Source organism: Schistocerca nitens, chromosome 8, assembly GCF_023898315.1.
Source record: "Schistocerca nitens isolate TAMUIC-IGC-003100 chromosome 8, iqSchNite1.1, whole genome shotgun sequence".
NCBI lineage: Eukaryota > Metazoa > Arthropoda > Insecta > Orthoptera > Acrididae > Schistocerca > Schistocerca nitens.
In genome coordinates, this window is record NC_064621.1 from 594,269,696 (window position 1) to 594,295,192 (window position 25,497).

General features: G+C 38.7%; 1 protein-coding gene across 1 annotated transcript in view; it reads right to left on the reverse strand.

Annotated features, from left to right (window-relative positions):
• Nucleotides 1-24,445: 24,445 nt before the first annotated feature.
• The window catches only part of LOC126199688 (odorant receptor coreceptor-like), a 95,746-nt gene continuing 94,694 nt past the window's right edge, over nucleotides 24,446-25,497 (reverse strand). The window contains exon 6 of the mRNA XM_049936614.1: nucleotides 24,446-25,078. Coding sequence (XP_049792571.1) covers nucleotides 25,025-25,078 — 54 coding nt within the window. The 3' untranslated portion in view covers nucleotides 24,446-25,024. The remainder of the gene's footprint in view (nucleotides 25,079-25,497) is intronic.

The following is a 25,497-nucleotide window of genomic DNA, read 5'->3' on the forward strand; positions in this document are numbered from 1 at the left end:
TTTGGGTATCTCTTCAAGTCAAACAAAAGTTTTCAGAGTCCAAAAGCGTGTAATACGTATTATTTGTGGAGTAAACTCACGGATGTCTTGTAGAAACCTCTTCAAAGAACTGGGTATACTAACTACTGCCTCTCAGTATATTTACTCCTTAATGAAATTTGTCCTAAATAATATATCTCTTTTTCCAACAAACAGCTCAGTTCATATATACAATACTAGGAACAAAAATGATTTGCACAAGGACTTAAAAGCACTTACTTTAGTTTAAAAAGGGGTCCACTACTCAGGAACACTCATCTTTAATAATTTGCCAGCAAACATAAAAAATTTAGTTACAAATAAAGATCAGTTTAAAAGGAGCCTGAAAGACTTACTAGTGGCCAACTCCTTCTACTCCATTGACGAATTTTTTAATAGAAACAAATGATGTATTGTATATATTCATACTATTAGTATTGTTATTTCAGCTTTTTTTTTTTTTTTTAAAAAATTGACATGTTCCACATCCATGAGGATCTCCTCAACACAGATCTATGGAACGAAAAACTAATCTAATCTAACAAAATATTACACGTTTGAATTCCACAGAGTGAAATAAAGAGACGTGTGATGTATGAATGCTGTGTGAAGAGGCGTGGCACTGCACTTTGGCACACTTAAGATCAAATAACATCTTACGTTCCCTCGAACATATATGTTTTATGTATCAGACTCTTCAGAAAGATGTTCGCTACAAAATGAAGATTTTTTGAAAAATTGATTTTTTTAAATTTTTTGCATCCTACCTGAAATACTCGAGGGAAGGGGAGTGCCACTATCTAATATTGCCCCGGTTTGGAAATATTGTAGATCTGTACATGATGCACTGAGCGGTCTGAGTTGTATTGGGGAGGTGGTAGTCTCCACATGACCCGTGTTTATGTTAAATGATTTTGCTGTTCCCTCCTCATTTATTGCTCTCACATCAAATGAAAACAAAACGGATTTTTGTGGCTGGGAGTTATCAAGTGAATTAAAATAAATTCACATTATTACAGAAGGATAAAATATGTTATTTGTTTCAGATTTTATTTTATGTCCACCTTCCTGACAGTCAAGCAGTAATCATCTTGCAGAACAACAGACATTATTTTTGTCAGCTTGCTACAGAAATTTGGCTTTTATTAATCTTTTCCACGGAGGCAGTCTATTTATTTGAAACAACATGTTTAATTCCACACTTTTGGCTCGTTTCAACTGTTCGCTGTATTTCAAGTTCACGTTTTCATCTTCTAGCACCTATGGCATTGTGCCTTAATAAAGAACCAAACATGAGATAATACAGTACTGGTACTCCAAGAAAATTTACATCTGAATCTGGACATACGATTGTGCACTTTAATCCGAATTATGCATTTCAGTATGGTTCACAAAACTCTCATGCTCTTCGAGTATCCTCTAATGTCTTGTTTCTTTTATGGCATAATTTAAGATCTTTTAATGTTTTACATGTACGAACGTATGGGCTCCTGGGTCATCGTAGCTACGCAAGCGTGGCAATGCATGTTATCTGGCTGGCACTCTCTGGCAACTGCTGAAACGAATCTATTTCTAACAGGTCACGGGAAAAATTCTGAATGGTTCTTTGAAAAGTTTTACTTTCAAAGTAAATTTCCTTTTACGCAAGATGAACTCTGTGCATGACTGTCCGATGAATTTCTTAAATCACAGAGCGTTTGACTCTCATTCAAAAATCATGTTTTTGAGGACGACCATTTAGAATATTTTCAAGCCCAGAAGATCAGACATTTATGTCATTGTTAAAAATTTTACTGGCACTTTTGTGTGATGTATATTAAAGTGTAACATGCGTAAAAAAGATCAACATTATGTGTGAAAGCTTAGCTTCTCTTGCAGCTTATTAATCTTAGAGACCAATATTATACGTGAAAGCTTTTCTTTTCATGTAGCAACACTGTGTATATTAATTTAAACTATTAACTTTTCCTATTTGTGTGTTCGCACTACTTAACAGTTATGTTGCTATTGGCTGCTATGCTCTGAATATCCGCTATCATTGGCTGGTGAGATCGCTTGAAATGAGCTATGACTGGCCAGCAAAAGTGCATCGCAATCTTGATTTCAATCCTTTGGAAAGTAACATGCGCTGTTTGGTGGAATTGGAATTTATACTTTTGTAATATTAAAATATGCAGTGTACATGCTGCTGCACATCAGGCATCTTTCCAAAACGTGTTTTTTCCCCTGAATTTCGTTTTCTAAAGTGCCGGGAAATTCTATACCAGTGTATGAAACCACAGCCATTGAAAGGATTGATAATTTTTACAGTTCTGAGGAAAAATATACTGTTACTGAACACAGAAAAAGTGTATTTTCATCTGGGAGGAAGTGTATTTTTAACCGGGAAATCCGGGAAAAATCAAGGAATTTTTTTTTTCTTCTCGGCCACATGTACACCCTGCTGATGTTTAACTAAAAACTAAGGTAAGAACAAATTGTTATTTTGGAAACTATACAATCATTTGGAAAGCTGCTTGTTTGGGTTCTGCTACTCTGGATAGACTATAGCTAATGACAATAATATGATTACAAAATATTTCATGGTCTAGGGATTCGGGGAAGTTTATGGGACTATTTAATGCATATACATTGGGAATAACCTATTTACAAGTACAATCTTCATGAAATTTGTGGTAAATTATGCAAAAATCCTAATTAATGAATAAATCACTTATGAAGTATGCCATATTGTGCATAAAAATTAGGTTAACAAAAGTATAAAGGCAAAGATCAGAATCTAACAAGCACAGAGGCAAAATCTGCAATGGAAAATGTGGCTACTTCTGATCTTTCATATTAATTATTTCAAAAGTTAAGTAGTTCCACAGAATTTTAACTATGTTACTGGGCAGAATGCCAGTCTTTATGATGAGTGATGTCATCATTATCAAATGTATGTATTAGCTCAAAATGTTTTCACCATTACATGCTGTAGTAGAATTTTTAGTAAATGTTTTAAACAAAACTAATTATATTTTTATAATCAGATTATCTGAGACTACAACTGTTATAATGAAACAGAATGAAATCTGACCTAAATAATACATGGAGAGATTTATGCCTATGTCACATAGGCATTTACAGGAAATCACACTTAAAACCAGGAAACAGGAAAAAAGTAATAATTGTTAGATTAGTAGGGGTGTATCTAGAGCAGGTGAGACAAGTCTGCTTTCTCTGTCCCTATGTCAAATGGTAATTTAAGTGTTTAAATTTACGATGGAAGTGTAATGAAAAGTAAAATCAAAGGCATAACACACATTCCTGCAGATGGCCAGTAAACAGGTTGGCATAGGAGAGCGCCAACAACTGTGCTGCAAATTTGTTTGGAAACTTTCCCCTTAAACAAAAGTAGTTATGGGGTGGGATTTAGTTGGTAAGTGTATAAGGAAGCAACACCCTCCACAATTACTTCCTACATGCTCCCCAAAATCCACACCCCCAACAATCCCGGACACTCCTTTGTAGCAGGCTTTTGCACTTCCAATTAAAGAATTTCCGCCCTTGCTGACCAACATCTCCAATGAATTGCCCAAAACCTAGCCTCCCTCATCAAAGGTACTAATCACTTCCTTCACTGACTTTCCACCATCTGCTCCTTTTACCTCCTACATCCCAATTCGTCACTGTTGAGGCCACCTCCCTATAAACCAACAACCTTTGTGCCCATGGCCTTGCTGCTATCAAACACTATCTCTACCAATGTCCTTCAGATTCCAAACCCACCACTTTATTTCTTATACACCTTACCACCTATATTCTAAAGTCCTTGCAGTGACTATCAATCACAAGAACATTAACTTCTTTGTTTCACTTACATTCTCTTGGACTGATGTCTTTTGCTTCACTCCTGTTTGCGGGTTTTCACATGCTTGTTCGTGGTGTTATTGTCTCTAGTGAATAAAAGTTTTCTATGATTAATTGAGTGTTGGTGACTTCTGACTCCCTTATCACACAACCCAGGGATTGAAATTACCACATTGGTGACCGCAGAGTTGTTTCATCTCTCCACTCATTATTTTGGTGACAGGTTACTGTGAAGTGCTGCATCTTACAAACAATGAGCCTGCCACCATTTAACTTATCATATCTGGTGTTCTTGCATTACACTGCTCCTTCAAACTGTGAAGCTCAAGTGTATTATCCTCTACAAGCAGCTGTTAAAATGGAACTGGAGCGCTCACCTCCTCGCACGACACAACTGAGCCCTCTAACCTCATTGAGTTCACAGTGACATGAAACCAGTGCTTTGTCTTCCAAGCTTACACCACATCATACTGACATCACCACCGCACAAGTTCCACAGTCTGCTGCTCACACATGTTTCGGACAGGATCTCACTGCTAAGTGCATTTCATACTTCGTCATCAACCTTCAGTGGCAGCATACAGTGAACTATTTTGCTCAACATACTACACAGAGACTATATGCCTCTGATCACTTATTCTACACAACTTCCATTAATGACTGTTACAGCCACAGCTGTTCCACCTGTGACAGGTGCCCACACCTCCCATGCTGCGATATCCCCTCCCTCTGGTCATTCCACCTCTGCAGCGATTACAGAGTCCTCAATGCCTTCACCAGTGGATTATCCAATTTCTCACATTCAGTATTTCACTCAACTGCTCAATAGAGTGTAAGTGTTAAGCGTACTTGATTGCTGCAAGGCGAAGTTGACATTCCTAAGACTGTACTAATCATCTCTTTCAGACTGTTTGAGTACTATTTCGTGCCATACATCCTCAAAAACACAGCTCAGACATGGCAACACTTTATAAATCTGATGCTGTTTAACCTTTTTTTCCCCATCACCACTGAGAAACGTTAACAGCACGTGGTAGAAGTAACAATGGTGTCGAAATCAGTCATGATAAATCCCAGCTAAGTAGTGTCAGTGTGACTGTCCTTGGTTATATCACCTGATGGTATTGAACCAACATTTGACTGTGTCAAATTTATTCGTAATCTCCCTCTACCCACAGACTACTGCTTACTTTGCAGATTCCTCGACATTATGAACTTCTACCATCGGCATCTCCCCCATGCTGCCTCCATGGAAGCCCCAGTTATTGACACTGTGATCGGAAAAAACACATTGGGTGCAAGGAAAGTGCCATGGACATATGAGATGCTTCAAGCTTTTGACCGTCTAAAGTCCGCCCCTGCTTGCACTGTCACACTATCTCAACCGATACTGACACCCACATCACAATCACCACCGATGTGACAGATACATCCATGGGCATAGCACTGCAATAGCATGCCAGTTACACCACTGAATCCCTTAGAGATTGTTTTCCAAAGAGCTCTCATCTGCCCAACATAAATGGTCAATGTAAAACCTTGAACTCCTTGAGGTGTAGGAGGTGGTCAAATACTTCCACAAGGACATAAATGGGTATGAGTCCACTGTCTTTACCAATCACTGTCATCTTGATAATGCCATTCACAATCACAGCAAGTATGTGCCACATGGATCAAATTTGCCAGTATTCGGTGGATGTTTGCTATATACACAGCTCTGACAATGTGGTTGCCAACTGTCTGTACAGGGTGAACATTATCATATCCCCTCTTGAAATGAATGAACTGGTTTGTCAAGAGACCAATGGCACTGAGTTGTCAGGCAGACTCAAAAACCCGAATTACATATTGACTCTCACCTGTACTGTGCGTGACACCTCGACGGGTAACCTTTGCCAGGTAGTGCCCCCATCTCTTCAAAGGACAGTGTTCACAGCCAGATACAATCTATCCCACCCTCACACCAAAGCCACTACCAAACTGGTCACCAAATGATTCATCTGGCTAGGGATCAAGAGTGACTGCCACAAATGGACTCATGTTTGCATCCCCAACCAGCGGAGTAAAGTCAGCAGGGTATGCACTGCCCCCCCCCCCCCCCCATGTATGTTCAATACCTCAAAAAAATACCTGTGCCACATACACATCAACATTGTTTGCCCACCCACTTTCTCCCTTTGATTACTTCCACTATATACTCTCCATTGTTAACCAAAATATGAGATGGGTCAACAGATGTCATTACTGATACAGTTGCCCATGGTTTTGTCAAATCTTGGATTTCTCAGTTCAGTTGCCCCTTCTCTATTACCTCTGGCCATGACCATCAATTTGAGTCCTCATTGCCAAATTTTGCAGTTTTGACAAATTCCACACCACTGCCTCTACAGTGACCTTGTAGAGTGCTGGCACTGCACCCTTAAAGTGGCACTCAGGTGCCATGGTGGTTCCTGGTCAGAGGCACTTCACTGGGTCCTCCTCAAGAGTACATGCCACCCACAATGAAGATTTTTAGGCTTCACTTGCCAGTATACTCTAGGGGGAGCCCCTAATTCTTCCCGCTGAGTTTGTCGATCACACTCCCCATATGACAACAAAGTCCCCACTCTGGTCAAGCATATACCAATTGTATTTCCCATATCCGCACTCCACAACCAAGGCCTCACACTATACCATGAGTCTTCATACAAAAGTATCTCATACACTGTACTTTTGTCATGATGCGTGATGACCCTACCTGTGCCTCTCTCCAGCTTCCCCTACTCAGGCCCACACAAGGCCCTCAATCAAGGGAAAAATAACTTGGACATTTTCTTCAATAGCAAATGTCAAACAGTTTTTGTGAATAGAGTGAAACCAGCCTGGTCATTGATAGAAGCACCCCTCCTGACTGTGCCTATGTTAGCTGCCCCAGTCTAGGACACCTCCCTCTGATGATTTCATCACCAACTCTCTATGAAATGCAATGCCAGATGCCTACTATGATTTTGCACATCTGTGTGACTCCTCACTCTCTAGGTCGTCTACTCCTAAACCCATAGTTCTTACTATCGATATCAGCAATCTCAGTTTGGATGGCCTCTCCACCGAGATTCATGAGCACATCGTCTTCATTTTCGGGATCGCTTGATCTATACAACAAGATGCCTCAGTGACATCCAACAGGTAGCTGTTGGGCTGCTTTGAGCTCCCTGCAGATGTGCCCTTGACCTAATCACAGCCAAGGCCTTGAGCGATGGAACATTCTCAATTGCCGTTCCTTGCCAACCCCAGTTTCTGGATCCCACTCTGATCAGCAAACCCCCCCCACCACCACCATTCAATCAAAAGGGAGTGGAGGGGGTCCCTGTGAAAAATGTTGACCACAAGAACATTAACTGTGTTGTGTTTCTTAAATTCTCTTGGACTGATATTCTTTGCTTTGCTCCTGTTCACAGGTTTTCATGTGCTTCTTCATTGTTTTATTGTCTGTAGTGAATTTTCAGTGTCCTATTATAATCAAGTGTTGGTGGTTTCTGACTCCTTTATCACATGGCTGAGGGACAGAATTTGCCATACCCTGTTTATAAAAAGTAGTGTCAACCTTTTATGTTTGCCAATAATCTTTCCATTGGTCACTGACTGTCATGTGGTACTCAGTAGCCATATCTGAGCAAAAATAAGCAAGAATGTATTCTGTAAAGATGTACTTATTCAAGGCTAGATATAAAAATTTTGTATTTAAATTACTGTGGTACACCATGTAATAATGCTCATTTTTCTTTGTCTGGGGAGAATTTTAGTTAAGTCATGTGTGTGTGTGTGTGTGTGTGTGTGTGTGTGTGTTTATTCTTTCAGTAATAATGCCTCACTGTTGTGCCATTAATTCTAGCTCAAGGCCAGATCATGCTACTCAAAATCACATTGAGGGAAAGAAATGCAGAACATCACAGGGTGTCATTGCACAGAAGAGGGTGAAAGGATCAGTTCTCTTAAGCATCACCTAAAGTGGATGAGGTAAGGAACAACACCTATGTAAAATTGTTGTGTCCCATCAATGAACGATATCACTTTCCTCCACTGAGTTGATAGAGTTAATGAAGTTAGCAACAATAGAAGTTCAAATATAGGTCCTACCATTAATTGCTTTAATTTTTTTCTTTTCTCGGCATCATTTTACACTCAATCAGTTCGAAAATAATCAAAAGGATGGCGATAGAAAGCTAAACCCAAATGCTTTACTATAAATTTTCAGCATAGTCCTGCAAAGAAGGAAAGAAAACCACAGAAAAATAGAAATGCTCAAGTGATTTAGAGGGCACTTTACATGCTGATCTCTAACCAGGTAACATTTAAAAATACCAAACAAATTACAAACTTTTTCCTCACTCCTTACAATTTTAGACAATCAAATGTTTATTGTAGTACAACAAACTACTTTTTCTCATATTTTCAGTGAATGAAGTAGATTATGTATTCGATTGAGATTATTCATCAGATGACAGTGGAACAAACTTGAAAAGACCTCTTGAAAACACCTTACAATCAGAACTTAAAGATTTAAAGTGCAAAATACAATTACTACAAAAGATATTGCACAGTGAAAATGAGCAGACTGTAAGTATGTGTGCTTCGTTGAAGCATTTTGTAAATGAAGATCAGTTAACCACACCGGACAAGAAAACAGTGAGGGGAACTAAATGGTCTTTGGAAATTATGAAAAAAGTGCTGAGATCCATTTAGCCTGCAGAAGCATCATCTACAATATAGTGAGGGAACTGGGACAACCACTGCCTGGTGAGAGCATGTTCCAAAGGCATATGGGGCTACTGCTGTTTACACCAGGTATTTTAGAGGGTATGGTATCTGGATTGAAATTTAAAATGGATGCCCTGAAGCCTCAGGGAAAACATGCAGCCCTTATGCTAGCTGAGATGAGCACACCATCAGGGCTCGAATATGGAGCCCACATACTGATTTCAAGTTACATGGACAGGTATATGATGGAAGCAAGTTGTAGGTATCATTTAATGGGAAAGTCTATTTCACCTGTGGCTCTGAAGTCATTCTTGTGGGAGCTTATTAATATGTATGAAGATAATGGCCTAATGATCTATTTGATTGTCTCTGATATCTATGGACAAAATCAAGCCTTGTGGCTTGAATGTGGCTTTATAACTGGTAGATATCAGAAAACAAAAAACTGATGCTAACATCCTTGTTCTTTTGAATGAAAGCTATATTTTATGCATGATGTGTACCACACATTTTGAAGAATTTGAGGAATTATCTCACAAATTCAGACATCATGTTACTTACAAATGATATTGTACAGTTCCAGTTGCTTCAGTCAAACCCCTCCATAAATTGTATAATGCTGATGTGAAGAACAAACTAGACATTGCATGGGATCTATGGGAAAATATGTTAAGAACAGGGCATTATTAGAAAATGGAAGTTGGCCTAGCTTACATACTCCAGAACAATGGTGTTTTGGTGGCAACATAGTATGCAGCTGAGCAGAAAATACTTTATGATTTTGCCATGACGTCACCATAATTTGCAGAAACCATCTTTCATTGGCTGAAATTAATGACCCCAACAAACAGAGAAACTGCTATATACAATGCAGGAGAGGAGAAACACGATGATGCTGTGCCATTCTTGAAGGATTTTATTGTTTTATTTGAGAATATTAAAATAGGCAAAAGAGGTGCTTGGAAACCAGTCCAGTGTGCAATCATTCTCGCAACTACCATTGCAACTAATCTCCTAGATTATCTTTTAAATGAGAAAGGTTTCTGTGCATTTTATTGTGCAGACTGCCATAACATGCAATCAAAAATCTTTTCAGCACAGTTCATACAAACATACCTGTCCCTAATGCTGTGGCATTCAAAAGTACTTTACACCTTATAGATGTTTCACAATATGTTTGCTTGAGTCAGTACAGGAATTACAAGAAAGCAGATGCTGAATTTCTTGCAGATTGTCTAGAATACAGGTGTACATTTCATGAAACGAACTGTACAAATGATGCGACGGCACTTGAAGTCATAGACGTCTGTCACATGGAAGACATGTTGTCAGAGGAAGAACTATCTCTCTATTATCTGACTGGGAGAACTATACAATAAATTAAAGGATGTATGTCCATCAAAGCTCTAAGGCTGAGCCTACCAAAACAATTCCAAAATAATTCATCCAAAGGGAAGTTACTGCAGTCGATTTATGTGCTCTCATAAAAGCTTTCAATCAGTTTACATCTGAACATCGTATATGCACCTACCAGCATAATACATCACTCCTCCAGCTTGTCAGACAATAGCAGCTTGGAATTCAGTGCCTGTTACGAGCTTGCACAGTAAGCCCATTTCTTTCACGTGGAGGACTGGGATAGCTACAGCATGGATGTTGTTGTGGTCTTCAGTCCAGAGACTGGTTTGATGCAACTCTCGATGCTACTCTATCCTGTGCAAGTTTCTTCACTTCCAAATAACTACTGCAACCTACATCCTTCTGAAATTGCTTAGTGTATTCATCTCTTGGTCTCTCTCTACAATTTTTACTCTCCACACTTCCCTCCAGTACTAAATTGGTGATCCCTTGATGCCTCAGAACATGTCCTAACAACTGATCCCTTCTTCTAGTCAAGTTTTGCCACAAATTCCTCTTCTCCCAAGTTCTGTTCAGTACCTCCTCATTTGTTACCTGATCTACCCATCCAGTCTTCAGCATTCTTCTTTAGTACCACATTTCAAAAGCTTATATTCTCTTCTTGTCTAAACTGCTTGTCGTCCATGTTTCGCTTCCATGCATGGTTACACTCCATACAAATATTTTCAGAAACGACTTCCTGACACTTAAATCTTTACCTGATGTTAGCAAATTTCCCTTCTTCAGAAACGCTTTCCTTGCTGTAGCCAGTCTACATTTTATACCCTCTCTGCTTCAACCATCATCAGTTATTTTGCTCCCCAAATAGAAAAACTCATTTACTCCTTAAGTGTCTCATTTCCTAATCTGATACCCTCAACATCACCTGATTTAATTCGACTACTCTCCATTATCCTCGTTTTCCTTTTGTTGATGTTCATCGTATATCCTCCTTTCAAGAAGTTGTCCATTCCGTTCATCTGCTCTTCCAGGTCCTTTGCTGTCTCTGACAGAATTACAATGTTGTCAGCAAACCTCAAAGTTTTTATTTCTTCTCCATGTATTTGAATTCCTACTTCAAATTTTTCTTTTGTTTCCTTTACTGCTTGCTCAATATACAGATTGAACAACATCGGGGATAGGCTACAACTCTGTCTCACCCCCTTCTCAACCACTGCTTCCCTTTCATGCCCCTTGACTCTTATAATGGCCATCTGGTTTCTGTACAAATTGTAAATAGCCTTTTTCTCCCTGTATTTTACCCCTGCCATCTTCAGAATTTGAAAGAGAGTATTCCAGTCAAAATTGTCAAAAGCTTTCTGTAAGTCTACAGATGCTAGAAACATAGGTTTGCCTTTCCTCAACCAGCCTTCTAAGGTAAGTCATAGAGTCAGTATTGCCTCGCGTGTTTCAACGTTTCTACAGAATCCAAACTGATCTTCCCTGAGGTTGGCTTCAACCAGTTTTTCCATTCATCTGCAAAGAATTTGTGTTAGTATTTTGCAACCATGACTTATTAAATTGATTGTTCAGTGATTTTCACACCTGTCAACATCTGCTTTCTTAGAGATTGGAATTATTATAATCTTCTTGAAGTCTGAGGATATTTTGCCTGTTTCATACGTGTTGCTCACCAGATGGAAGAGTTATGTCATGGCTGGCTCTCCCAAGGCCATCAGTAGTACTAATGGAATATTGTCTGCTCCTGGGGCCATGTTTTGACTTAGGTCTTTCAGTGTTCAGTCAAATTCTTCATGCAGTATATCTCCCATTTCATCTTCATCTACGTCTTCTTTCATTTCCATTTCCTCAAGTACATTGCCCTTGTATAGACCATCTGTATACTCCTTCCACCTTTGGTTCTCTTTTCTCAAAAGGGCTCTTTAATTTTCCTGTAGGCAATATCCATCTTACCCCTTGTGATTCATGCTTCTACATCCTTACATTTGTCCTCTAGCCATCCCTGCTTAGCCATTTTGCACTATCTGTCAATTTCATTTTTGAGACATTTGTATTCCTTTTTGCCTGCTTCATTTATTGCATTTTTATAGTTTCTCCTTTCATTAGTTAAATTCAATATCTCTTCTGTTACCCAAGGATTTTTGAAAGTCCTTGTCTTTTTACCAACATGATCCTCTGCTTCCTTCACTATTTCATCTTTCAAAGCTACCCATTCTTCTTCTACTGTACTTCCTTCCCCTGTTGTCAATCGTTTCCTAATACTCCCTCTGAAACTCTCTACAACCTCTAGTTATTTCATTTTATACAGGTCCCATCTCCTTAAATTCCTACCTTTTTGCACTTTCTTCAGTCTTAATCTACATTTCACAACCAATAAATTGTGATCAGATTCCACATCTGCCCCTGGAAATGTCTTACAATTTAAAACTTGGTTCCTAAATCTCCGTCTTACCATTATATAATCTATTTGAAACCTTCCAGTGCCCCCAGACCTCTTCCATATATACAACCTGCACTCATGATTCTTAAACGAAGTGTTAGCTGTGATTAAGTTATGCTCTGTGAAAAATTCTACAAGATGGCTTCGCCTTTCATGCCTTACTCCCAGTGCAAAGCCACCTACTACTTTTCCTTCTCTTCCTTTTCCTACAATTGCATTCCAGTCCCCCATCACTATTAAATTTTTGTATCCCTTAAATATCTGAACAATTTCTTTTATCACATCATATATTTCTCTGATCTCTTCATCATTTGCAGAACTTGTTGGGATATAAACTTGTACTACTGTTGTTGGCATTGGCTTCATGTCTATCCTGGCTACAATAATGGATTCACTATGCTATTTGTAGTAGATATACACATTCCTATTTTTTTATTCATTATTAAACTCATTCCTGCATTACCATTATAAGATGGATATGGTTCTTAAAAACTGGCTTTTGATTTGTTTCTACTTCTTGCCAGCAGGTGGATACATGCCTAAGCAGAATGACTAGTTGTACAGCAGTTCCCTAATAGATAGCACTACTTCACTTTGTCTAGCACACTAGCAGCAAACCAGGCTAAATGTGAAACCATTAACTGTTGATATACGAGTTTATTTAAAACACAAAGAATAAGAAGAGATTCATAATTCATAAAAAATAAATGTGAATACAGTATTGGATGTTGTTGCAAAAGACAAGAAATAGCCTATGTATTTTCATTGTTTCTCTGAATAAAATTTATTAGCCTTACATATTTCAAACACTCGTAGTTTCATAGTGTGTCTGTAGGTTTTCATATAATAGTACTAGGCATGTTTATGGTGAAACCTGGGACATGAATATCGTAATTAAAATGTAGGAACTAACAGTTGTGATTCACTGATTACTGAAGTGTATTTCAGTTTGTCCAGTCACATATGATGGGTCATCATCAGCTTGTCATTTCATTGTGTTGTCAAAAGAAAATCTGTAAGTTGTCTAATATTTAAATCATTACCTTGTAATGCATTGTATTGCTGACTACTGCAAACTGCCATGGATGTGTTTATTTCATCAGTAGAGCCAATGAATTTTTTAAATGAAAACCCTGCATTCTCCTCTTGTCTTTCTTTCGAAGATAAACTCATAGTAACAGAATGAAAGCTGACACTAAGTCAGTCTACTAAGAAATCTTATTGAAAATTTTAAGATGTTTCCAAACACGATGGTACAATTCAAAACTGTGGTTAAGTGGTAGCATTGAAGGAACAAACTTTTTAGTTTTTACTGTGTACTAATTGGAATGGGTAATGATGGTTTTGAGTGGTGTAAGTGGGGAGTAGGCAAAGAGAGTCTTCAAAATTTCCTATCGAAAGCTAAAGTGCATAAATGTTCCAATTCACAAATCACAGCAACTGTTAAACATAATCAGCAAGGTACAGTGAGAAATGGCCATGTTCTTTTACAAGCGAAATGCTTGGAAGCTTTGAAACATAGAGAGAAGGTTGATCTAAACAGAAGTATAATGAAGAGACATTTTGACTACCTGCTTTTTAGTAGGTCTTTGAGGTCATGACAAATTGGAGGTGCCAGTCAATAAAGGAAATTATTTAGAACTTTTGGATTTCTTGCTAGAAGAAGATTCGTACATGAAAGATTATTTAGCATCCGACAGAGTATTTAAAGGGACTTTTTCTGACACACAGAATGAAATAATATCTTGTGTTACGGATGGTGTTAAAGAACAAATTTCAAGTGAGGTTAAAAATAGTCCTTTTATATCAGTAAAAGCCGATAAAACAACAGATGTCTCAACTAGAAGTCAAATGAGTGTAATTTTTCATTTTGCAAATAACAAATAAGGGGAAACACAAGAGAGACTCATAGGTTTTTTGACCTATCCAAAGGCCGGAGTGATCAAGGCATAGCCACTGTGTTGTTGCAAGTGTTAAACAGTTGGAATATTAATAAAAACAAATTAGTATTGCAAACATACAACAGCTATTATGCAATAGCAGGGACGAATTATGGTGCCCATTCTGTTGTGAAACAAGCATATCCTCAAGCTCTCTTTATTTCGTGCTATGCACATCGGTTGAACCTAGTCCTCCTCTGTGCTTGTAAATAATTACTCAAGTAAAAGTTTTTGTGGCAAATCTATCAGGATTTCATGCATTTTTTAGCCATTGCAGTAAAAGAAGTGAATGTCTGATGGAAAGGGAGTTTAAACTGCCAAGTCCTTGTTATACAACGTGCAATTTTCATTCACGTGGAGTACAAACCATTATTCTTCACTATACAGAACTAAGAGGAGTATTTAATGAGGTGATAAATAAAGAAGATTGGGATGACAATTCTTTACACCAAGCAATTGGTCTAAATAGCATACTGGATGATCAAGCTTTTCTTTTTCTACTGCAGCTGTACAATTCGATTTTCCAGCATACAAGTATCTTGTTTGACACCTTCCAAAGTAAAAATGTGGGCATAAGATGTGGGTCGACTGAAGAATGGGATACAAACTACCCGCTTTGACCAATGTCGTCATAGTTTACTCATAGATATTAATATCTTTATTTTTGAGCCATAGATAATAAATAGGTTTTCTTCTGTAGTGAGGTGTCATCATTCTAAATTGAAATGTATGAATGTATTTTTAAAAGACAGGGCTAAACATTGTGCGTGATTTTTATTACTTGTATTAATTTGAATTATTTGTTTTTTCCCATTCATTTGGTACTTATTTTCTTCCTTAGTAAGTTTGAGATATTTTGCAAGAATTGTCTTTCACTCTGGACAATTTTTACCTTTTGATTTTCATTTGTAGGTATGGATTTATGTATTCCCACGAATATAGATGACTTGAAGTAGGATTCATCAACTTCAGTACAAAATACAAATTTTACAGTTGTCGCTTTTTTTTTGCCTTTGGTATCATTAGTATTAATACGATATTTTTCAGTCAATACTAGTACTATCAAAGCGAAAAGACTGACACATGAAAAATTTGTATCTTGTACTTCAGTTGACCTATATAAGTCCTAGTATCAGATGAAGAAAAGGATGCTAGTAGTAGCAGAGGTGAAAATAGCAGTACATGTAAAATTTGTCTGCCGTTCTTCAGGCGACGTATTAATACCAGTGAAAGTGAAAAAGTCAACTTACACTAAATTTGTATCCTGTACAGCAGTTAACCTACACTCTTATATGTCAACTGAGGTATTTCATGCTAATGTTACTTCTGTCCCTTTTTTTTTATTTCTTTTTTGCACTAGTATCCCATTCTTCAGTAGAGCTATATTGGGCAACTGAAGAATAGGATACTAGTACTCAAAGAAGCGAAGTACTTAACATTATGAACGTGATATGTGTCTACCATCTGTTTTCTGTGTCCAACATTCCTTTGTTCCTCAACATTTGCCTTTGCTGTTAAATATGTGCAATACAGCATCTCTGGTAACTTCTGACATCATTGGTCAAAGCTGACGGGTTGTATCCCATTCTTTAGTAATCCCTAAGATGCTATAAACTCGAAACTGAAAACTACATTAAGGCTGTTGAAAGACTATGTTGTGAGAAAATTATTTTGAAATGCTTAGTGGAAGGTAAGAACTTCATAAATTCAGCAAGAGTATTTGGAATTAATTTTAACAAAACAGAAGCAATCTGATGATCTCAGATGTTAAGTCCCATAGTGCTTAAAGCCATTTGAATCATTTTTTTATAGTGGGCCAAATAATTTCCCAATAGATGAAGTTGGAAAACTACTTAAAATATATCCTTTCTTTGATAGTGAAACCTACCTTCACAACACAATGACCAATGACAGACTGTCAAACTCGGCAGTTTTGGCTATAGAGAAGGGAACTGTGAAATCTTCAACCAAATGATAGAATTTCATATCTTGTACTATCAATTTTTACACCCAGAAAAAAGACAGGAGGATAGAACCAATTTATAAAAAGATGTAAAGCTGAGTTACTCTGTGTTGTACTTCTTAAATGTTTAATATTTTTATGCATTTATTTATAACAATTTTTGTAATAGTGTCAATCTTAGTAGAAATATATAGCTAAGTTACTTTTGCAGTGTTTCTATTTTACAAGTTTGTTTTAAGATCTTTTTTTCCTTTTTTCGGATTTCGTAATTCTCAGCCTATCAGTAAAAAGTGCCATGCCTCACCACTGGGTATGTCATATGTCAGGAATTTGAGGGACCATTTTAAGCAAGAGGATCAGAATGTGAAGAAATCTGTATATTAACCAGAATGTGAAGTAATCTGTATAATAACTGAGCTTAAAAACTATGCTGTCAGTGACCATTTAATGAATGCTTCAGAATTGGTTTTAAACATGTTGAAAGTGGTGGACATTTTTGGTGTGAATGAAAAACTACTTCTTGGCTCTCAGTTGTCAACAAGTGTATTAGAGACTGACACTGTCTCAGCTACAAAGAACTTTGCTCACAATATATTGTTCTGTCATTCCGCTGTAGACAAAATTGTTCATGTATTCATTACAACAAGGATACATATACTTCTCAAGAAGTATAATCAATTTGTTCTGATAACAACAAAATCACAATACATTAGCAATAGTATGAGCATGAAAAATGCAAAATGAGATTACCCCCGAAAGGTAAAGGCCCCGAGTTTGTGTCTTGGTCCAGCACATTGTTTTAATCTGTCAGGAAGTTTCAAGATTGTAAATAATTGTAAATGTGATGGTAGCTGCCAGAACAGTAAACATCATGATAAGTGCCAGAACATTAAAATAATTATTTGTTATTATATTCCATTCTTTTTATTAGTTTATTAGCAGTAAAAGATGTAAACATTAATATAGTTGTAATCTGAAACTTTCATTCTGATTCTGCAGTGACACATTTGTGAAAAACTTACAGCTCCATAAGAGTTATATTACTGCACGTTATTTGAAAGTAATTGTAAATGCTTGTTACAAAAATTTTTGAGAATGTTTAGGGAACATATTTAATATTTCTTTGGACAAAAATTTATTATGATTTCATTCCTACCAACATGGAAATGAAAGCCTGTGTTTAAGAACTTGCTCTGCCAGAAAGATTACAGATTCCATAGTGTTGACTGCTTCTATCTGTAGTTGTGGCACTTAATGATGCAAAACTGTAATGCAGTGCATATTTTAACTACTACACTATCATTTCCACTTTCAGATCCATTGTAAAGTGCTTATAAAACCACTGTAAAGCAGTGGGCCTTTGGTACGCTAAAGGAGGGTGTCAGCCACTTGGCCCAGAAATGGAGTTGGTGCTACTTTATATATACAGGGCTTTATGATATCCTGACCCACAACAATTTATCCTTTGAAGGGAGGATTTACAAACAAATCCACAGAAGAGCTGTGGGCACCCTCCTATGCCAACCTGTTTATGGACCATCCAGAGGAAACCTTCCAAGTCTCCTCAAACTCCCAACCCCTAATCTGGTTCAGGTCCATTGATGATGCATGTATGATCTGGGCTCAGTGCCAAGACACCCTACCCATCTTCCTTCACAACCTCAATCACTTTACTCCCACACTCTTCACATGGTCTTCATCTACCTGACTTGCCACATTCCTGGATGTTGACCTCCACCTGTCTGATGGCTCCAGCCACACTCCTGTCCACATTAATCTCACTCACTGCCAGCAGTACCTGAACTTTGACAGCTGCAATCTATTCAACACCACAAATCCTTCCCATACAGCCTAGTCACGCATGGACTGTGTAACTGCAGTAACAAGAACTTCCTTGCCCAGATTGCCGAAGGCCTCACAAAGGTCTTATTCATAGAGAGGCAATACCCTCCAAACTAGTCCACAAACAAATATCCCATGCTGTATTCTCATGCACTTCCAATCCTCCCACCACCTATGAGAATCAGCTACAAATTAATACCCCCTCGTCACACAATATCACCCTGGACTGCAACAACTGGACTGTATCCTTCACTTGGAGTTGGACTTTCTCTCATCCTGCACTGAAATGAAGAATATCCTACCCAAGATCTTTCCCATCTCTTGATAAGTGGTGTTCCATTCCCCACCCAACACAACATCCTAAACCATCCCTATGCCATTCCCCCACCCACACCCTTGCCACAGGGATATGATCCCTGTGGCAAACCAAGGAGTAAGATCTGCCCAATCCACCCACCCAGCGTGTTCTACTCCAGTTGTGTCACAGGCCTGTCCTACCTCAGGTCACTTGTTAAAGAAGCAATGTCATATACTAACTGTGTTGCAAATATTGGACAGCTTTTTATATGGGTATGACTATCAACAAGCTGTCCAACAATATGAATGGCCACTTCCAAACTGTTGCAAAGAACAAACTTGACCACCCTGTGACACAACACACATCTGAGCACAACATACTCAGTTTTAATGGCTGCTTCACATCATAAGCCATATGGATCCTTCCCTCCGCCACAAGCTTCTCTGAACTACACAGATGGGAATTAACCTTACAACACTTCCACCACCCCTTAATCATCCTGGCCTCAATCTCAGGTAACCTAGTGCCCCCACAACCTTCCTCCATCCTGCCACTCCTCCCAATTCACATCCCCACATTGCCTTCCATGTGTACTGCTTTCACTGGCTGCTGCAATCATGTCACCCCATATATCTGCCACCCCTCCCTCCCATATTCCTAGCTGGCAAACCAGCTGCTTCACTCTGAGCTAAAAGCCTCCCAAACCCAGCCCCTCTCCTTGCTTTCCACCCCCTCTACCCACCCCATGTGCCACTGCCCAACCGCAACCAGCCCACCTATTGGTAAATAGTATTTGCACTGTTAGTTCAGCTGACACCATGTAGGGGCATACGCGCTGGTACATGTGCGTGTGTGTGCGCGTGTGTGTGCACGCGTGTTTGTGCGTGCATGTGTGTGTGCATGTGTGTCTGTTTTATTCTAGCTTGTCAAGGTATAACTCCAAAGGCTAGCCAGTTCTCTTTCCTTTGTGTATACCTATCAACAACTCAACACTTCTGCTTTTTGGTAAGTGCTCTCTATTAATTCAAAAGTGTTTACATTCTGCAAGAACTTTCCTACAACATTCAGACTTTATTTTCACCTTCAGTTCATGCAGTCTGCTCAATGGTTAGGACTGGCTTCATCTGTCTCAAGTGAGACCTAACATCCCAGCTTTATTGTCTTGGGCTTGACTTCAGCTTCAGTGGAGGCACCTGTCACAGAACGACACTCACATTTGCAGAGAGTGATGGAAATTGGGTACAGCACTGTGAAAGACCAATGTAATTGATACTGTTATACCTAATTTGGAAATATCTCAAGGGCATCTGTAATATAGCCAGTTGTGATGCGCAGTGAGAAGGATAATTTTAAGACGAAGTGAAGAAAGATAACAATTCAAGGGATTTTCCAAAAGAAGACATCAACAACTAATGAATAATTTAATTAAGCATAATAATTCAGAGGAAGTTCAGAATTAGAAGACAGATAAGACTCCATGAACTTTGTAAGGGGTGAGTTAGTTATGCCAGGGATCATTCAGGAACTGCCAAAGGAAGCTGAAGATTTTTTTCACGCAACTTACTCATCTGTCAGTAACTTGATACATTGATTTCTACAAGTTGATGACAAAGCACAAAACAAACAACATCTCTACAAAAAAAGAACTGTCTGGAGTGGTGGCCGGCTGAGCTACAGGTGCATGCAGTCTCATGCAAAAGTGGACCCACCAGTTTGTTTCTACCTGGTGGCCCACATCAGCAACGCTGCAGCATGCAAAACTCACCTTGAGTGAGAAAGAAAGATAGTCAGAGAAGTGAAGTGAATAGAGCAAAGGGATAGTGTATGATGGAGAGAGAGCAATAGAGAGAGAGGTGGGAGATAAAAAGTAATAAAGGAAATAATTTAGTATATAATATATGACAATACAAAGGACATTGGACTGTTGATGACTGGAAACATGTCACCTGGTCGGACGAGTCTTGTTTCAAATTGTACCGTGCAGATGGATGTGTACGGGTATGGAGACAACCTCATGAATCCATGGACCCTGCATGTCAGCAGGGGACTGTTCAAGCTCTTGGAGGCTCTGTAATGGTGTGGGGCATATGTGGCTGGAGTGATATGGGACACCTGTTATGTCTAGATATGACTCTGACAGGTGACATGTATGTAAGCATCCTGCCTGATCACCTGCATCCATTCAATCTTTGTACTTCCATAGTTGAAATGGGGGACAGTGGGATGTCAGTTGGTATAAATTTATATTAAAATTGAAGAAATTCCTCCAGCTGTATTTAAGGTGTCAATTTTATTTTGGCAACTAGTTTCAACGTTGTGACAACATCATCTTCAGGCCCATACACTTGTTGATGTCAACTGCATGTGGCTGATACTAGAAGTCAGTGGTGAGATACGGATGTGCTCTGTGTGGAACCACCTTCCACATGGACGCTTTGGCTTTACGGGAGGGAGTACATAGTGTGAAAGGGATGGGAGCAGTCACAATGCAGGTTGGTTGTTTATTGATGTATTTTATACTGATTCAGGTTTGGATGTGAGCATTAGTGAAAGGGAGGTCAGTGTCAAGAAATGTAGCTTTGATGAATCATAGTGTTTGTATACTGGCGGCAAATAAACAGTAAAAGAAGCAGCCTTGTTTTTGTGTATACAGACTGTGGTGTCACCGCCAGACACCACACTTGCTAGATGGTAGCCTTTAAATCGGCCGCGGTCCGTTAGTATACGTTGGACCCACGTGTCGCCACTATCGGTGATTGCAGACCGAGCACTGCCACACGGCAGGTCTAGAGAGACTTTCTAGCACTCGCCCAGTTGTACAACCGACTTTGCTAGCGATGGTTCACTGACAAAATTCGCTCTCATTTGCCGAGACGATAGTTAGCATAGCCTTCAGCTACGTCATTTGCTACGACCTAGCAATGCGCCATTACCAGTTACTATTGATACTGTGAATCATGTACCGTCAAGAGCGACGTTCACCATTAATGGATTAAAGTTAAGTATTCCACCAGCTACGTCCGTTTTTTTCTAAATTCTAATTTCCTTGTCCTGTTCCACGCGTGAGCTAAAACGCGTGCCTTTCGGCTACCTCTAGTAACACGGTGTTGGCTCTCCTGCCAACCAAAACACAGACAATAAATACGCAAGGACTGGCTTCTGAATTTTTTGTGTGAAAACTTTTTAAATAAAACAAACATTATTAACATTCTACAGCTTTATTTTTAATGTCTGCAAAGTTATTTTTCAACTGTCACCCTGGCAACTAACACATTTCTCCCAACAAGACTAGTTCGTTGACATCATTGCTGTAGAATGTTCGATTTTATTGACAGACCCACAATTCCATCTCTGCTTGCACTACTTCATCTTTATCAAAGTTAAGCACTCAAATATGTTCAGTAAGTCATGGAAACAGATGAAAATAGGATTGGGCCAAGTAAAAACAGTGATCCCAGCTTTCATCATATATCACAACGATTTTAAAGAAACCATCACCCACATCCTCAAAACGTAAAAGAAATTGCTAACAGATGTCCTATCTCCTCAATTTCATGCCAGGAGTGAGCATTCGAGACACCTACCATGCACACAGTTTTCTGTGCCACAGTTCCAAATTGATGGCTCTTATATGATCTCATGACATGCCACACTTATGTGAGAGCTGTGTCTGTGTTATCCAATGATTTTCTCTGATGAGTTCATCGAACTGATTCTGATGAGTCTTATCAGTTGCTGTACATGGTCATTCATTCCAAGTTCTGTTACACACATTGAGGTTAGCACCACCATTTCTTTCATTAGAATCATGAAAAACACAAAACTGTACATTACTGATGTCAAGACAATCGTCACTATAGATAGCTTTCATTTTTTTATGGATTCTAGTTGGAGGCATGTTTTCTGTGATTAGAAACTCAATTACAGCATGCTATTTCTCATGCGTCAACACAGTTACGTTACACACTGCCACGTTACTAACTACAGTTTGGAGCCCTCTAGCAACAGAAGGCTGGAACTTGCATCAGCAAAGCTGATAAAGTCAACCAAGTAATATGCTTAACATGTGATACATTAACCGATATTGCGAAGAGAATAAAAAATTCGAAACCATTACTTTTCAGCACCCCTTCATAGCTGGAAAGTTCTGGTAGAATGTAAATAATTGAGGAGCAAAGATCACTCACTGAATATCAGAAGCATTGAGCCTTTGACAGGCATATGCAAAGAAAGAGAACAAATTCTTTGTCAAGGTAGAGTACACAACCACACACACACACACACACACACACACACACACACACACACACACACACACACACCACTGGGCACCCCGTTATGTTTCCAGGAGGCACAGTGTGTGTGTTAATGTCCTTCATCATCTTCATACAGGCTACAGGACACTATAAATAGAAAATGTAGCTTTGAATTTGAAAATGAACCAGGTGACTTTGAGTTAAGCTCTGGGTGAGGGGTTTGAGTTTCTGGACAACCAGAGCTGAATTCCATTTGGTGGAGACTTTAAAACCAGTTATAATGCGGCAACCAGAATGATTGATTTTGTGAAGTGGGTAGGTGTGCTTGTGTGAATCTGGAAGGATAAGGAGTTGTATGGAAGCAGTTTTGAGTCCTTGTGATGGGCTTAGCATATTAATAATTTTATCCAGCTTAGTCTTCGTGAAAGGAATGAGTTAAGAACTACTGTAGCGAAGCCTTTGTCCAACAGGAGGATGATGGTATAGTGGCCTGCCTTCGGGTAATGGACAGCTTGGAATTAATTGTGGTTAAGGTCTGGGTTTCAATGATATTTTTTCAGGCAGAATTAGGAGGTTACGATAGAAGTGAAGAATTCCTGGAAGGCTTGGAGAGAGTGAGGATCCCTTTGGGATTTGTGATGGAACTGTTTTAGGTAGGATTCATTGAAGCTGAGTGAGGAAGTATTATGTACAATTAAGATTATGATCATTGATTAGGACAAGTGTGATTGAAATGGACTATGGGACTGAAAATGAGGCGTTTGCAACTGGTGATTCAGGACCGGTGAGGGGTCTGGATGAGAAGTTTAGGACTGAATGCAAGCCATGATTATGAGATGTTGGTGTTTGATACTCACTATGGCTGGGTTTGATAGATTACATACAGAAGCCAGACTTGCTTGTTGGCTGGGAAGATTGAGAACGAGGGGATGGGGGGAAATAAAGTTGTTGTTTGTGGTAGTAGTAGTAGTAGTAGCGGCAGCGGAAGCAGCAGTGGGGGAGGTGGCGGCGAGTTGTTGTGAGAGACATAGAGGGCACCACTTTTTGACGCACTTGATCAACTGGTTATGTGGAGAATTGTTCTTAGTTTAGTAGCAGATCCAGGGGATGAAAGGTGGAGGATTTTAAAGAGGCAGCAGTCGTTGGGTGTAGTGGTTGACAGAGATAGTGAATTACTCAAAGACAAGGTGACCAAGGGGGAAGGATTAGTCAGTTTGAAATTTAAGGAGGGATTGATCAAAAGCTGGATTACAGTCAAAGATGGGAGATTTTGGTCTGAAGCCTTTAGGGACAATATCTGAATACAGGAAGACTAGAGTAAAAGTCTGCCAGAGTGTTGTCTGGCCATGGTGAGATCATATTTGTGGAAGGAATGTTGTTATTTTAGTATGAGGTTAGGGAACATGATTAGATTAGTGATCTAGACTGGTGAAAATAAAACTTCTGAAAAAATTAAGAAAAGAATAGAACTACGTGAAATGTTTCAGTACACAGGCAAATAGGACACTGAAAGAATGTACAGAAAATAACAACATGAAATAATCATTAAATACACTGTAAAGATTGCTGAAAATCAGATAAGGCTGCAAAGAAATGGCAGGAAATTTCTGAATAGAGAAAAACAGTATCCAAACTAGGAATAATTCATTAATAAACAAAGAACAACTTTTTTATAGTTTATTTTAAATCTGAAACACATGTATACAATGCTTTTACAGATTACGTTGATTGAATCTTGCCATTAGTGAAGCATAGCAGCTGTGTCAGAAGAAGTATCGGCAAATGCAGAGTGGATTTTCCCTAAGAGGCCTCAGATTTGTTTACAATGAAAAGAACAGCAAATGCCCACCAATATTTTGAAATTCAGGTAAAATCAAACAATGGAAAATCAAGGATGAAATAATGACAGTATTATGAAAAATTCTTAGTGGTTACTTGAGTCTCCAGCTTTGTACATTGTTGTCTTCTTCATAATCTTACATTAAAAAATTATAATGTTTGAAACCATGTATAATGCGTAAGTACCACTGTTTTGGAATGCTGTAAGTGAAATACACTGTAATGTAAGAAATCAAAAACTGGAGCTCATTCGTATAATTAACAAGTGCAATATACAGTGTTTGAAGCATAATATTTTGTGTCTGTTAAAATAGTATTGTATAGCTTTAATTTGTTTAGCATTCATTTATGAAATTTTTTCCTTAGGTGTATGGATAAGAGTCATGTAAAGAAGAACTTTTTCTGCAAAAATGGGAAAGCATCTTAAAAATATAGTACAATGATAGTCATTTTCGGTAGTAAGCCTGTCCCCCTTGTTTTATTTCACTTGTTGACATGGTAAGCCATGTTGAGTAATGCATATGCTCCATTCAGCACCTGCAAGATGAAATAATTGTATCAAATTCCAATAAAGACACAATATTATGGTGAAACATATTTTGGGCTTTTACAACATTAATAATAGTTGTTGTTGTTGTTGTGGTCTTCAGTCCTGAGACTGGTTTGATGCAGCTCTCCATGCTACTCTATCCTGTGCAAGCTTCTTCATCTCCCAGTACCTACTGCAACCTACATCCTTTTGAATCTGCTTAGTGTATTCATCTCTTGGTCTCCCTCTACGATTTTTACCCTCCACGCTGCCCTCCAATGCTAAATTTGTGATGCCTTGATGCCTCAAAACATGTCCTACCAACCGATCCCTTCTTCTAGTCAAGTTGTGCCACAAACTTCTCTTCTCCCCAATCCTATTCAATACCTCCTCATTAGTTACGTGATCTACCCACCTTATCTTCAGC